This window comes from Epargyreus clarus, unplaced genomic scaffold (genome assembly GCF_041222505.1).
Source record: "Epargyreus clarus isolate Ecla_fem2 unplaced genomic scaffold, WU_Ecla_fem_2.2 ptg000027l, whole genome shotgun sequence".
NCBI lineage: Eukaryota > Metazoa > Arthropoda > Insecta > Lepidoptera > Hesperiidae > Epargyreus > Epargyreus clarus.
Window position 1 is genome coordinate 3,431,045 of NW_027332234.1, and position 14,757 is coordinate 3,445,801.

Genomic DNA, 14,757 nt, shown 5'->3' on the forward strand with positions numbered 1-14,757 from the left:
TATAAGTTTTAAGTGGCAACTTGTGTACAATAATTTCACACTGGCAATGATTTACATATGTCATTCATGTCTTGTGACGACGTGACATCCATGTATTGTCATTATAATGTCATCGTCTAAGCCTACGTTCTCATTTACGATTTTGACATATTTTGCCACCGTGTCCTTCTTTTCTATTGGTCACTTAAATATAGCGTTTTATTTTGGCCAATGGTGTTTCGTTTAAATCTTTACTCTATTAATATCTTAATTAGAGAACGTATCAATTGGATTCTATCTGTCTATCATTGCTGCAATAAAGTAGAATAGTTTAAATTAGAGTAAGAATTTTGTGATTTTAATCTAATTAAGACAAATGAACTGATTTAGTGGATAATACGAGGCATATAGCGGGCAAGGTAATTCACTTTTATTAATTTACTTACTGTATAAATTGAACGAAAATATTTCTTTACTTTCAGTGCTTATAGTGTATATTTAGAGCTACGACTGAGCCTTTTCTTGAATGAAAGTGAGTATAGTAATATCAGTGAAATATTTTCGTGACTGTGACGTGTTTTACGTTTATTTAATGAAGAATTACAACGCGGGAAAGTAACTATTTTACATCTCTACAACATGACTAGCAAATTTAGGCCATGACTGAAAAAATAAAAACTCAATGTCAGAACAATCTCGATTATTTTATCATGGATTTACTATTATTTTTTATGATTGTTTGAAAAGTAGAAATCACAGAAAACAGATGATAATTAATTAGTTATATTCATCAATTTCTGTAACTAAAATATTACCTAGATATTAAATTAATATTCATATACAAATAACCTATAGACGAGTTTGCTAGAGCTTTTTAAATTTTCTGAATCTTTGCTGGCCTGAATAACTCAAAAGGCCTGAAATACTTTTAAGAAGTATGTTTTAAAACTCAAGGGCACAATGCCTTGTGAGTCTTATCCTGTATGAATTAGAAGTTACCACTTTAGTTTAATGGAGAAGGAAACTTCTGTTTATTTGATTTACCTTAATGTTCTCAAAAGTCTGTAAAGTTTACAAATGAAAGTGATTTTTACTAGGCAACATTGAGTAAAATTTACAGAGGATTGGTTTGAACTTGAAATATTTACAAAAAATATTATAGTTCATAAAACTAGAAGCCATGCTTAAATTGTACAAGGAAAATAGTTAACCGTTACAATTGTGGTGAGAACAATGGGACAAAACTATAAAATTGTGCTTTGTCATCTTGATTTTTTTTATAATATAGGAGTAGCAGACGAGCATGCAGTCCACCTGATAGTAAGTCGCTACTGCCGCCCATGGACATTTGAATTCAACCCCAGATAGGATTAGATATTCCTACCTGAGGTCGGCCACAGATGTGCCACTGCCCCTGAGGACAAACCTGGAATGCCTCGGAAAAGTCTGTCTCCCTTACCACACCCTTCAAACTGAAACACAGCAGCGCCTAACACTGCTGTTATTAGGTAGAAATAGGTGTGGCGGTGGTGCCACCGGAGTCGAACCACAAAGGGTTCTACCACCTTCAAAAATAGATATAGATATGATGATATAGTTCAAATTTTTTAATTAATCTGTTTGTTCATAGGGGGTAAAAATTGAGTTCAAAGATTTCATTACATACCCAGATACATAGATACAGGTCAAGTTAATAAAAGCACATAATATAAATAATATAAATTCACATAATTATTGATTATGTTAATTCTATTATTAATTTTTATGACTGTTAAAATCATTTAAATCCGACAATTAGGTGAGTTCCTTGTTATATTTTTTTATCTCTACTTTACAGTCCTTTAAGGTTTTTAGGCAAAGTTGTTTAGTGAGGATATCAAAATTTTACACAATTTTTTGAAAGAAACACTTAATACTGTGAATTAACTTGAACATTACTTAATAATTAAAAACTAGTACAGCTAACTAGATAATACTTATCAATGATAAACATGTGTAGTTTTATCAGTTAGTGGTATTCATTTTGTATACAAAGTGATTATTGTATTATATTGCTTTTCCAACTGGAATGGTAGCTTTTATTATGTTTTATAATTAACTAGATGACCCGGTGAACTTCGTACCACCTAATTATGAGTGACTATCTGTACCTCGTGGTTTCACTCGTGTAATTTATGTATTATGTCCATAAACTACTGGTAAATATTAGGAAATGGCCACAGGAGAACAGGAAAATAAAAAATACAATTAAATAAAATTCACTCTACCTCTCTGCACTCTGTTATTTTTTTACCGACTTCAAAAAGGAGGTGGTTATCAATTCGGCCGGTATATTTTTTTTATGTATGTACACGAATTACTCCGCCGTTAGTTAACCGATTTTAATAATTATTTTTTTATTGTGTTATTTTTTATTGTAGGTTCTAATGAAATTACAAAGTCAGTTCATCATTGACTATTTAAGGGTCTGATAATGTGGCTCGGAGACAAAATATGTAACTCCTCAACCGATGGGGATATTTGAGTTGTGTTTGAAGATATTTGGTGTAAGTTCTAACGAAATTGCAAAGTCAGTTCATCATTGACTATTTAAGGGTCTGATAATGTGGCTCGGAGACAAAATATGTAACTCCTCAACCGATGGGAATAATTGAGTCGTGTTTGAAGATATTTGGTGTAGGAGGTTCTAATGAAATTGCAAATCATTGACTATTTAGTTAGGTTAGGTTGGAACACATAAGACAATATAAAACTAAGCGGGCAGGGCGCGGCAGCACCCTGCGAGCGGGCGGTTCCAATCAATGTAAATTCAGACCGTACCTTAATTCATGATCACGTTTATACAATTTTATATTGTATTAATATAAATGTTATTATGTCATCACTAAAAAGGGTAAAAAAAAAATTAACAAAAAATACAACCGACTTCTATGTCACTACATAGTAAAAAATAATTCAAATAAATGTTGGTTTAGTACATATTTCTGAAGTCGGCGCTCAATATATTTCGTTCGAATTATTTTTTACTTTGTAGTGACATAGAAGTCGGTTGTATTTTTTGTTATTTTTTTTACAAACACGCGAAAAGAAGTACCTATAACTTCAATAACGGTTTTTTTAAAGAAAGTTTATTTACTTATAGTACTCTAATCGGGTTGTTGAATAGCTAAAAATGCTGAAACAGGTGTGTAAATAGAAAGGCGATTTATAACAGTCTTAAGGGTTGATCTAAAAAAACAAACAGTGACTCAGATGCTTCATTATGTCTTATGATAATTTTCTTAGTGCTCCAAATTAACGGATATTAAATTAAAGTTTCATACCCGATTAAACGACCCTAAAGGTTGATTTTCCAAAAACGGTGAAAAATGTGTTCTATTATTTTGAATCAAAAAGCTAAATTCCAATTTTCATAGACTTTGCTTCAAAATCTGCCGATTTCTAAACGAAGTGTCTTCTAAAGCCAAATGCAAATTTTTACAGTTTTTGCTTCCAAATTAACGGATTTTAATATAAAATTCCAACCCCTACTTAACCAACTTAAGGGTTGATTTTGCAAATATCGTAAAATAGATATTTAATTACTTTCTATCGAAATCCTATCAAATACCAATTTTCATATAGATTTGCATCAAAACTGGGGGACTTTAATACAAACTTTCAACTCTTATTTATTCACGGAAACGCGGTCGAACAGGATAAAAAGTATCCTATGTCTGTCTCCTGGTTCTAAGCTACCTCTCCACCAATTTTCAGTCAAATTGGTTCAGCCGTTGTTGAGTTATAAAATGCTTCACGAAAACGCGGTCGAACGGGATAAAAAGTATCCTATGTCCGTCTCCTGGTTCTAAGCTACCTCTCCACCAATTTTCAGCCAAATCGGTTCAGCCGTTCTTGAGTTATAAGTGGAGTAACTAACACGACTTTCTTTTATATATATAGATATCTAATTTGTGCAAAAAATTATCTGCCACTAAAACTTGCCTCGGAACTTTGGCCGTTCTTCATTATATTGGCCAGGTGCCAAGAGATGAATGTTAGAGAGAAGTTTAGAGATGTCACATGCTTAAGAATGTTCCATCATAATATTTTCCTTTTCCGTTAAAGAAAGTGAAATCAATTTCTAATATGCTCTCTATAAATTTTGTGTTTGTCTGGGGCTCGAACCCTGGACCAACAGATAGAGACTCTGCGAAACAAACTAACTAAGCTACGACTACTTAAATTTTAGCAACTTATTAATTTATTTTGTTTATTCCATAAAATTAAATAACATTAGGCATTAAAATATAATACTTACAATTATTTATCTGTGAAGAACTTGTGCTACAATATTCGTATAAAATATTATTAATTTCTTATTACAGCGGGTAAAATGCGTTTTATCCTATCGTCAATAGCGTTAGCGCTGTTGCTATGTAGCGTGTGTTTGACTCGGGGCTTTGAGGACACAACACTGGAAGATGATGACTTTGCTGAATTTGAACAGTTTGATACGGATGAAGATGAGGGTGCTGTCTCCGGTAAGATATATTAAGATACTTTTTATGAGAGTATAACTCGTATACTATGATTTTTCTATGTTGTTGGTACCATGAATAAAGACGAATACACAAACACCGAAACTCAGAACAAAACTATATACTCATTTAGCTATGGGGCTTGGGATTAAACTCTCTGATTAATGACAATATATGATTGGTTTTTTCTTGATTTTACCATCGCTGTTACCTTATTCAAGTAATTTATAGGTAGATTTTTCATAATTTCGAGTGGTTTTTAGATTTATGATATACGTAGGTTCCTGAGTTTGTTAACATGATAGGGGTCGTTTTCTAAAATGATGAATAACAATAATTATGGATGATATGACAAGCAAGAGGTGACTTATTTTATAAAAATGTAATATTGTGTGTTTCTTTTCCAGACTTTGATGAAGATGATATTCCTTTGAGAGCTAAAGATATTGAAACTGTTGCTAGTAAGGATATTGAAGATGAAATGATCGTGGAGGTAACTTTGAAGTTTTTAAAACAGATTAATTATTCAATTAAAATCATTATACCATTATACAATTTTTATTTCAATTTGATAACTATTTGTACTCCTAAAATTATTTATTTGTGTTTAATGGACTCTGCAACTTATACAGATGACTTGAAATAAAAGGTTATAAAAAAGGTTAATGTCATTTTTTTATAATTTCAGGATGAGGACAATGAGTTTGAACACTTCCAAGATCCTGAGGAGTTTGAAGGCTTCCAGGACTCTCCGCTCACAGTTGAACAGCCAAAGATTGTCATATCAAAGGTATTTATAAAAACCCATGTCCATGCCTAAGTTTTTAAAATTTTAGTTCATGTTTTTAGTGTAGCTTGTAAGAAATTCTGTAGATGGGGGTAGTTTATAAATCTACTCGTTCTAAACAGCTTTTTCGTATCAATAACTTAATAATTAATTAGTGACTTATATTGCATAGTAATCATTACATTGTTCTGCATCACAGAAGGTTCTGACTTCATTAGTATTGACTGTTTTCACTTCAATACCTGATCAAGCACCTACATGGAAAACCATTAATTGGAAGTGACCACATTCGAATATTTTTAATTCAAAAAGTATATTACCAAAAAACTTTTGAAGACTTTGGTAACGTAATTCCAAAAATTCTTCTGGTACCATCTTTAATTTTGTAACTACACACTTGTAATGTGAAATTTAGTGTACACTATATACTTAATTAGTTGATTCAAAGAATTTAGAAAATGTCATTATACAAATTTCCTCAGGTTCCTATAAGAGTGAAGCCCAAATGGGACTCGTACTGGCTGGAGGCGATACTGCTGTGCGGGCTGGTTGCGTACGCCTGCAACTATATCATTGGTCGCTCGAAGAATACCTCCATCGCAGTCAACTTCCTCAAGATGCATAAGCCGTTGTTGGATGAAAACTTCACATTAGTTGGTGAGTGATTAAATAGCTTGAAAAATTTATTGCCTGTGTAAGTAAGATGTATGTTAGAATAAAATAAAAAATTGCTAATGTTAAATTCCCTTCAGTTGTGGTTAGGTCTGTGTATTATAATTAATACAGAAAATAATTATAAATTCTAATTTAAAAGCCTAAATTGATAATCAATGTTAGATTGAAAATTTAAGATTTTTTTTGACTGTTTATAAGATTAGAAATTATAGAGATGATAAAAAATAACATGGCACTTTTCAGTAAGTAAGTACCTAAGTAAGTGATTCAAATAAATTGATCTAAGGAACTCCACTGAGGAACAATATTCAAAATTGATTCATGTTTTGGCCGAAAGTGAAGTTTTAATGAATGTGGGTATTTTGACTGAAGGTGGTCGAAGCCTAAGCTTGAGTTGGACATATTGGATACATGAAATTTTAAAATTGTCTGTTTTTATATTACATATTTTTTTATAATGATTTTGTATGTAGGTGAGTCCGGTCCGGAGGCGGTGTGCGGCGAGGCGGAGCGCGGCTGGCGGCGCGAGGCGGAGCACTGCTTCACCATGTGGTGCAGCGGCCGCCAGTGCTGCGAGGGCATGCTGCTCACGCTCAAGCTGATCAAGGTACCCTCGCGTTGTGACCAGGCGAGACCGGCACATGGCACACTGCTAGTCACTGTGTCTCAGGACCAAAACCTAAGAGCCTTAGAGCCTAACCATGAAATAATAACGTTGTTCTATGGGTCCATGTTTTGTCGGTTTCAGTAATGAGACCAATGGCAATTCACCAAAAATAAACGATACTAGCCATTTGATAGCCAAACCACGCCTTATAAATTTCATGAGCCTTTTAAATAAATTGAATTTGTCAGTGAATTCATTGCTTTGCTACACGGATCATCATTAAAGAACTAATGTCTAAGTTCCATACTTTTTGTTCCAGCGTCAAGACTTAATCCACGAGTTGCTGGGCTTGGTCAGACCAACTCCAGACACCCTACTGATTCGTGTGGAACTAGGCAAAGACGACAGCGATCCCTTCGTACTATGCGTCGCTCAGAAGAAGATCGCCACGCGCCTCTCCAAGGAAATGCAGGACTTGGTATGTTTTATTACTTGTTATCATACAACTTTCTAATCAATTTAGTTTGACTTCAAAAGTCGACAAAAATTACCGTCGATTAATGATTCTGCCTCTAACATGATTTCAATGTCATTAATGATTCTCGCTCTGACTGATTCGGCTCTGACGTCATCGATCTAATCCTCTGATTGTTCTCTCGACGTCATTAATGATTCTATCTCTGACGTTATTGATACAATCTTCTGATTGTTCTTTCGAAGTTATTAATGATTCTCGCTCTATCATCCTTAATCTAATCTTCTGATTGTTCTTTTAACGTTATTAACGATTCTTGCTCTGACGTCATTGATCAAATCCTCTGATTGTTCTCTCGACGTCATTAATGATTCTCGCTCTGACGTCATTGATTAAATCTTCCGATTGTTCTCTCGACGTCATAAATGATTCTAACTCTGACGTCATCGTTCTAATCTTCTGATTGTTCTGCCGTCATTAACCCATGAAACATGATATGAAATTGTGTTACAGAGCGTGTTCTGCCCGGAGCGGCGGCCTGGCGACAAGCACGGGCTGCCGGGCGCGCTGGCCGTGATGTCGGAGTGTCCGGAGGCGACGGGCGCGCTGCTGGACGCGCGCGTGTGCGCCGCGCTCGCGCAGTACCACAAGCACGTGCAGTACGTGCACGTGTCCGACCGGTACTCCGGCCCCAAGCAGATGGAGTGAGTGTCGTGTTGCCGTGTGGCCGAGCGCGGCCGTGATGTCGGAGTGTCCGGAGGCGACGGGCGCGCTGCTGGACGCGCGCGTGTGCGCCGCGCTCGCGCAGTACCACAAGCACGTGCAGTACGTGCACGTGTCCGACCGGTACTCCGGCCCCAAGCAGATGGAGTGAGTGTCGTGTTGCCGTGTGGCCGAGCGCGGCCGTGATGTCGGAGTGTCCGGAGGCGACGGGCGCGCTGCTGGACGCGCGCGTGTGCGCCGCGCTCGCGCAGTACCACAAGCACGTGCAGTACGTGCACGTGTCCGACCGGTACTCCGGCCCCAAGCAGATGGAGTGAGTGTCGTGTTGCCGTGTGGCCGAGCGCGGCCGTGATGTCGGAGTGTCCGGAGGCGACGGGCGCGCTGCTGGACGCGCGCGTGTGCGCCGCGCTCGCGCAGTACCACAAGCACGTGCAGTACGTGCACGTGTCCGACCGGTACTCCGGCCCCAAGCAGATGGAGTGAGTGTCGTGTTGCCGTGTGGCCGAGCGCGGCCGTGATGTCGGAGTGTCCGGAGGCGACGGGCGCGCTGCTGGACGCGCGCGTGTGCGCCGCGCTCGCGCAGTACCACAAGCACGTGCAGTACGTGCACGTGTCCGACCGGTACTCCGGCCCCAAGCAGATGGAGTGAGTGTCGTGTTGCCGTGTGGCCGAGCGCGGCCGTGATGTCGGAGTGTCCGGAGGCGACGGGCGCGCTGCTGGACGCGCGCGTGTGCGCCGCGCTCGCGCAGTACCACAAGCACGTGCAGTACGTGCACGTGTCCGACCGGTACTCCGGCCCCAAGCAGATGGAGTGAGTGTCGTGTTGCCGTGTGGCCGAGCGCGGCCGTGATGTCGGAGTGTCCGGAGGCGACGGGCGCGCTGCTGGACGCGCGCGTGTGCGCCGCGCTCGCGCAGTACCACAAGCACGTGCAGTACGTGCACGTGTCCGACCGGTACTCCGGCCCCAAGCAGATGGAGTGAGTGTCGTGTTGCCGTGTGGCCGAGTGCGGCGGTGATGTCGGAGTGTCCGGAGGCGATACCTCCAACGCTTTTTTTGTTCCACTGCTAAGTCGCTTCCTACAACTGGGAGAGGCCTGTAGTGTTGCTTCGATGCGTGATAGTGAAGATGGCACAGTTACAGGCCAATTCGTGTTAGATGTTTTGAAACCACTTAAGGTCTCCGATGAGGTTTAATGACTGGTGTGATAACAATTAAGAGAGACAGCTTTACGTGCCCTCCGCATGTAAGCACCCATAGAATGTTGTCTGCCTCTAACGGTCATCTATTTAATTTAACTTTTGCATAACTAAGCTGGCGGTAATATCGGAATTCTAGCATCCCTAAAAATGTGTAAAATTTGTATCGTACCCTAAAATCAGTAAAATGAAAATAAATATGTAGTATGATTTTGTTCTATGTAGTATGATTTATGTTCTCGTTAATTATGCAAGATAATAAAATTTGAATCTCAAAAAATGCGTCTTAGATTTTAAATCTATCTCTGTTTTTTAATATTCTAAATTTTATCTTATTTCAATATGTGTCAGGGAGACAGCAGTAACGAAGCCCCCGGACACTGAGCGCGTGATGCTAGTCAGTTTGGCGCTCGGCCCCGACGGCGGCGGCGACGAGCTGCGGCCGCTGCTGCTGCTCGTGTTCTACCTGATGGACAAACTGAAGCGGCTGCGGCTCAGCAAGGAGGTGACTATTTACCGTCAATATGTTAATAGTGGGAAACAGTTCTCTCAGGGACTCAGACTATATATTGACCTTGTTGCTCTTTTTTGAATAGTAAATATAGTCTATAGTCTGATTCATAATTAGGTGTCCAAAATGTAAACAAACAAATGTCACTGTCAAAATTAACAAGAAACAAAAATTTTAACAAACTCAACGAAAATTGAAAACTTTACAATTATTCACAGTTTAACAAACGCGCTATGAAACAGATAATACATTCGAGTTCAATTACAATCACGAAAATGAATAACATCAGCTACGAAACTTAAAAATGACTGCACAAGAAATGTTCGGGGTTCCGATTGTGTTACCATTATCACATTTTAATTTTCTACCATAAACCTTGTTTTTTATTATTATTACTGTATGGAACGAAATTGAGGTAATATAAATATTAGAAAATGTGAATTCATCTTATTTTTTTTAGATTATTATTTTATTATTGTTGTATTAATTTGATATTGTCAAAAATAAGAAACTACCATTTCTAACGTTTTTTCTTGAAAGGTCAACACCTTTGTTTACATTTTGGACACCTAATTATGAATCAGACTATATGTCAGCAGCACTGCCCCATAGCAGAATGCCATAAGACATAATGCTGTGAAAGTAACCGAAAGTAAGTTCGGCAGATTTATAGCGTATATAATGCAAGTAAAACTCCATTCTTTATTTGTGCTTGGTTATGGATGTCTAAGGACGGTAATGATCACTTTACATCTATTTTTGTTTAATAAAAGCAGTTTGAAGTACTGCTGTGGTTTGGCTTCAAGAATGTGGCATAGAACGGGCTATTCTTACATGAGGCTTACCAATTTAATTCTGATAGATATCGTCACATCTGAGGCCGATCTTCGATAGAAATCTGGCGTTTATTTCACATATACATGAATAACATTGCACACTCACCATCAGTTTGCCCATTTGGTATTTATCGTGCGTATTAGTTGCGTGTATTATTAAGATAATTTTGTGTCCAGGCCCTAGCGAAGTGCGAGAAGCGACGACAGAAAGTGGCTGAGGCGTGGATGCGGGGCGCCCACGCGGCCCGCGCGGAGCAGGCCGCGCAACGCCGCGAGGAGAAACGCAAGCAGGAGAAGGAGCGTATCCTTGCTGTATGTACACCCCAATGTCTACTTATCACGTGTTATCCGTATTTTTAAATAAGACGTTTTGTATCATCCATCGCGCCACACTGCGATCTAGTCGTAGGTGCGTTGAGTACACAGAGAGACAAATATACAAGCATGCAGATCCGGAACATATATCTAAATTTATCATTCAGATATCTGGCTGGGGATAGGTTCAGACTGGATAAAATTAGGCTATTTACAGGTCTGGCAGCTCAGTGACAGTTGTTCATAATGATCAGAGAGTAAAATATTAGATGTGTAAAGTCAGATAGCTAGAGCTAGCTTGATAAACTACAACCTTCATTCTTGTCACCTGAGATGAGACTCAGTAGTGAGATAGAAATAGGTTAATAATGATAATTATACAGTTTATAGTCCTAATTAAGTATTCATTTATTTTATTTAATTATTAAGTACTATTTCTACTAAGGAAAAGATGCATGTTATAATACGTTAATATGTAACAGGTACTCACAATACGTGGTTTTTAATTTCTCTTTTGCCGATATTTCGACCCAGTTGCATGGATCATGGTCACGGCGAAAACGATGTCAAAATCGAAATACAAAACTGCTTATCGTGAATACCCGTTATATAAAAAATATATATGTGTGTGTATTAAATTTATACATTTTCTTAATTCTAGGAGGATGATCCTGAGAAGCAGCGTCGTTGGGAGTTGAAGGAACAAAAGCGCCAACAAAAACGCAAGAATCCCAAAATGAAGCAACTCAAAGTAAAAGCCCTTTGAGCAACATGGTGCAAAATATTTCATCTACTGTCCTGTGCTCAGAAAAAATCGGGAATTATTTGTGTCACAAGAAATTTTTGTCAGGACCATTCAGGACTGAATTAAAAATACATAAGGACTTTCGTTGAATCTTTGTTTAAAATTTATTTTACTGTTAAAAAACCTATTTGTGAACAAGATGAAGTAGTGAACAATAAAATAAACCCAATATTATTGTTTAAAAATATTTGTTATTTACCTATTAAGTGTTAATTTTACTCAATCAATCCGAATAAATAAATTCAGTTTCAAAAATGTAATTGTCTTTCTTTTTATAATATAGGAGTAGCATACGAGCATGCAGTCCACCTGATGGTAAGTGGCTACTGCCGCCCGTGGACATCTGTAATCAACCCCAGATAGGATTAGATATTCCTACCTAAGGTCGGCCACAGAAGCGCCACTACCCCTGAGGATTAAGCTGGAACACCTCGGAAAATCCTGTCTCCCTTTCCACACCCTTCAAACCGGAACACAGCAGTGCCTAACACTGCTGTTATTAGGTAGAAATAAGCGTGGAGGTGGTGCTGTCGGAGTCGAACCACAAAGGGTTCTACCACCTTTATTCACTCCCCATATTATTAAAACATGTTTGTATGTTATTATAATTATATATTAGAAAAAAGAAAAATACACTTTTCAAAGCAATTTTTATTTCAAATATTTGTTATTAAATAAGAAAAAAATAAAATATGTTAACAAAACGTAAGATTATACCGAGATAATTTTACTACAATTTTGCATTGACATGAGATCTATAATAATTATGTCTAATATTATCCGTGCAACATTTAAAACACATTGAAAACTTGTAAACACAACTCTTGTGGGGTCAAAGTATTACATAAGCACTAAAAAGGCTGGGGAGTCTTTGATTTGCTTATTTTTTATGACAAGGGTGCCACAAGGGTTATGTCAATGGTCAATCATCATCAAGGGTTATCAAATGGTCGTTATGTCAGCAATATTTTTTTTTTTGAAAACTTTTGTAAGTTCTAATTCCAAAAGGGCGAAAGGAATTCGCTTATAGGTTAAGGACAACTGAAAACCTGCTTATATAATACTTGAATAGCCCCTTGTATCTGAGAGGAAAATAAATTAAAAACAGATAAAATAAAAAACACCTAAGATTTAATGGAAGCCATCACAACATTATGTGCATCTGTGACTTAGAACACAATAAAATTTGATCTCAACATTCACTAGTTCATTATTATTAGGTAACTATAAAACTTATTAAAACATCCAGAGTCAACAAACTCATTAACTATCAAACAATTATCTAGGACCAAACAATTAGGTACCTTTTATTTGTACACACTTAAATTTTGAGCAATTCTTCTAACACATTGTTGTGTTAGGTCTAAGTTGCTTACTCCACCAGTGAGCTTGACAACAAAGATAGTTATAAACTTTAGAATTGCCATAATTATTAGACATATAACAATAATGGGTCTAGCATACATGGTATTTTTAGCAATTTACATTTCAGTGATTGCATCAATGGACCATCGTGTTTTGATGACATGCTGCATTGGTTAAGACATCCAAAGCATGAGTTTTAGAGATTGCATGCATCACATTGGCGTGACTATATGCATTGCTTTATATTTGGAGAGGTTAAAGTCTAAGATGTTGCTTCTCATAACATAAGATGAGATTTTAATGTTCACAGAGAGGAGTAGTTAATCTTTGCATTTAGCGTTCGAGAAGCAGCTGAATCATCGATTAACAATGCTAAAAGTATCATGACTGCTGAGACCCTTAGGTGTGTAGGGTACTAAGGTCAAAAATATCCAGTTAATACAAACTAAATAGTGACTCGGGAGACATTCAAAAATTCAAAATGACTGAATAACCATGACATGTTAATGTCATGGTTAATGTTGTACTTTAAATTTTAAGATTATTTTGTCGAATTATTAACAAATTAGTACTCCTACACAAGAATCTGCTACATGAATGTGATATCATTGACAATTTAAACTAATAATTTAATTTCACATCAAGGTACACATGAAAAATTAATTACATCGAGGTACTAGGAACATTTAATTTACATTCAACATTCGCTACTAATTATGTCCATGCATTAACACATACACAGAAAATACATCCATTGTCCAATACAACCGCACCCTTAGTTGTCCTCCGACTATGCCACTTACAATAAGTGATAGGTGCCTTACAGTCCACTTACGCGACTATACTACCACTTTCATACAATTTTGATTACATCTGGTACGAACACTGGAGTGTAATGGTAACCAAAATAAACCATGTGACAGATTGAAACTGACAATCCATTAATAATAGGAGGCGACACAGCCACATTTTCATGGCGGTTCCTAGTGTAAGGTGTTAAGAGATTCTGTTTGTCATTCGTCCACTTGTAGTTTCTGTATCCTTGTGGATACGCAGTCCATTTCGGGCGAGATCTCGACCTTGGGAGGCGGGTCGACGGACAGGGTCAGGTTTTCGAGCGATTGACAGCGTTTCGTCGGGCTCTTGACGGAATCGAACACGTCCCGTGCACATCCACTCGTCGACGGCTCCAGCAAACTGTACTTGATCTCACAACCTTCGCCCACGTCACTACCGATCACGTCAGAGTTCTCACTCTTAGTTCTGTGCCTCATGGGCAAAACGTAAGGGCAGAGCCTGTTTTTGTTCAAACTCCGTTTCATACAATACCCCACGGTTACATTCGACACGTACCTAGTGTTCAGCCGCATCACGCCGTAACTAGACTTCGATTCGCGGAGGAACTCCCGTCGCGCCTCTGTTATTGCACTCAACATACCCAAGTCGTGTAAGGCTTTATCCAAATTATCCAGATTCATGTGATGGCGAGACGTCTGTAAACAACGTAATTAAGCGGTTTTAGAAAACTGTACTTTTTAAAATCATACACACATATTAAAGCGGAAATCTACATACATTTTTTCCGAATTCATTGCATTTCATTATGATTCGATTTTAAATGTATTTTATGAAAATATGTACGCAGAAACCGTGTGAAAATAAACATCACAAAAAAGTCATAATAAGCGATGACATGTAAGTTCGAATGTTGCCAATATCTACGTGTATTAAAAATTTCGTTTTTCCAAGTAAGAAACTTTTACATTTTATGCCATATACTTTAATTTGAGTTGTTTAATAAATTGATTAATTTTAAACTACGAGTGCGTAGAAAAGCTGTAATTTTCAAGAAACTATTCTAAAGGTCACCGCATAAGCCGTTTGATTCGTAGGAAATTTAAGTATACTGTACTGGTAATAATTTTAAAGTAGCCCTTAGGGTAGTTCCTTTTTATCCCGTGT

At 37.6% G+C, this 14,757-nt stretch overlaps 2 protein-coding genes across 2 annotated transcripts; one reads left to right on the forward strand and one right to left on the reverse strand.

The window, feature by feature from the left end:
- Window positions 1-229: 229 nt before the first annotated feature.
- LOC140753830 (PAT complex subunit CCDC47) lies at window positions 230-11,690 on the forward strand. Its single transcript, XM_073088626.1, has 11 exons — window positions 230-398; window positions 4,347-4,502; window positions 4,907-4,992; window positions 5,188-5,289; window positions 5,769-5,943; window positions 6,435-6,568; window positions 6,888-7,046; window positions 7,557-7,747; window positions 9,315-9,468; window positions 10,488-10,622; window positions 11,287-11,690. Exons 2-11 carry the CDS (start codon window positions 4,355-4,357, stop codon window positions 11,389-11,391), a joined length of 1,389 nt encoding a protein of 462 aa, XP_072944727.1. The 5' UTR covers window positions 230-398; window positions 4,347-4,354; the 3' UTR covers window positions 11,392-11,690.
- Window positions 11,691-13,463: 1,773 nt separating this feature from the next.
- On the reverse strand, window positions 13,464-14,528 carry LOC140753878 (uncharacterized). Its single transcript, XM_073088682.1, has 2 exons — window positions 14,371-14,528; window positions 13,464-14,288 (listed from the first exon to the last, which is right to left on the reverse strand). Exons 1-2 carry the CDS (start codon window positions 14,395-14,397, stop codon window positions 13,809-13,811), a joined length of 507 nt encoding a protein of 168 aa, XP_072944783.1. The 5' UTR covers window positions 14,398-14,528; the 3' UTR covers window positions 13,464-13,808.
- Between the last annotated feature and the right edge of the window lie 229 nt (window positions 14,529-14,757).

What these genes read in the sequence shown, in the direction of transcription:
- LOC140753830 (XM_073088626.1), top strand. Translation starts at nt 4,355, where the DNA reads ATGCGTTTTATCCTATCGTCAATAGCGTTAGCGCTGTTGCTATGTAGC. An exon ending in AAGATGAAATGATCGTGGAG is followed by an intron (nt 4,993 to 5,187) that starts GTAACTTTGAAG and finishes TTATAATTTCAG; the next exon opens with GATGAGGACAATGAGTTTGA. An exon ending in TGAAAACTTCACATTAGTTG is followed by an intron (nt 5,944 to 6,434) that starts GTGAGTGATTAA and finishes TTTTGTATGTAG; the next exon opens with GTGAGTCCGGTCCGGAGGCG.
- LOC140753878 (XM_073088682.1), bottom strand. Translation starts at nt 14,397, where the DNA reads ATGAAATGCAATGAATTCGGAAAAAAT. An exon ending in GCAATGAATTCGGAAAAAAT is followed by an intron (nt 14,289 to 14,370) that starts GTATGTAGATTT and finishes CGTTGTTTACAG; the next exon opens with ACGTCTCGCCATCACATGAA.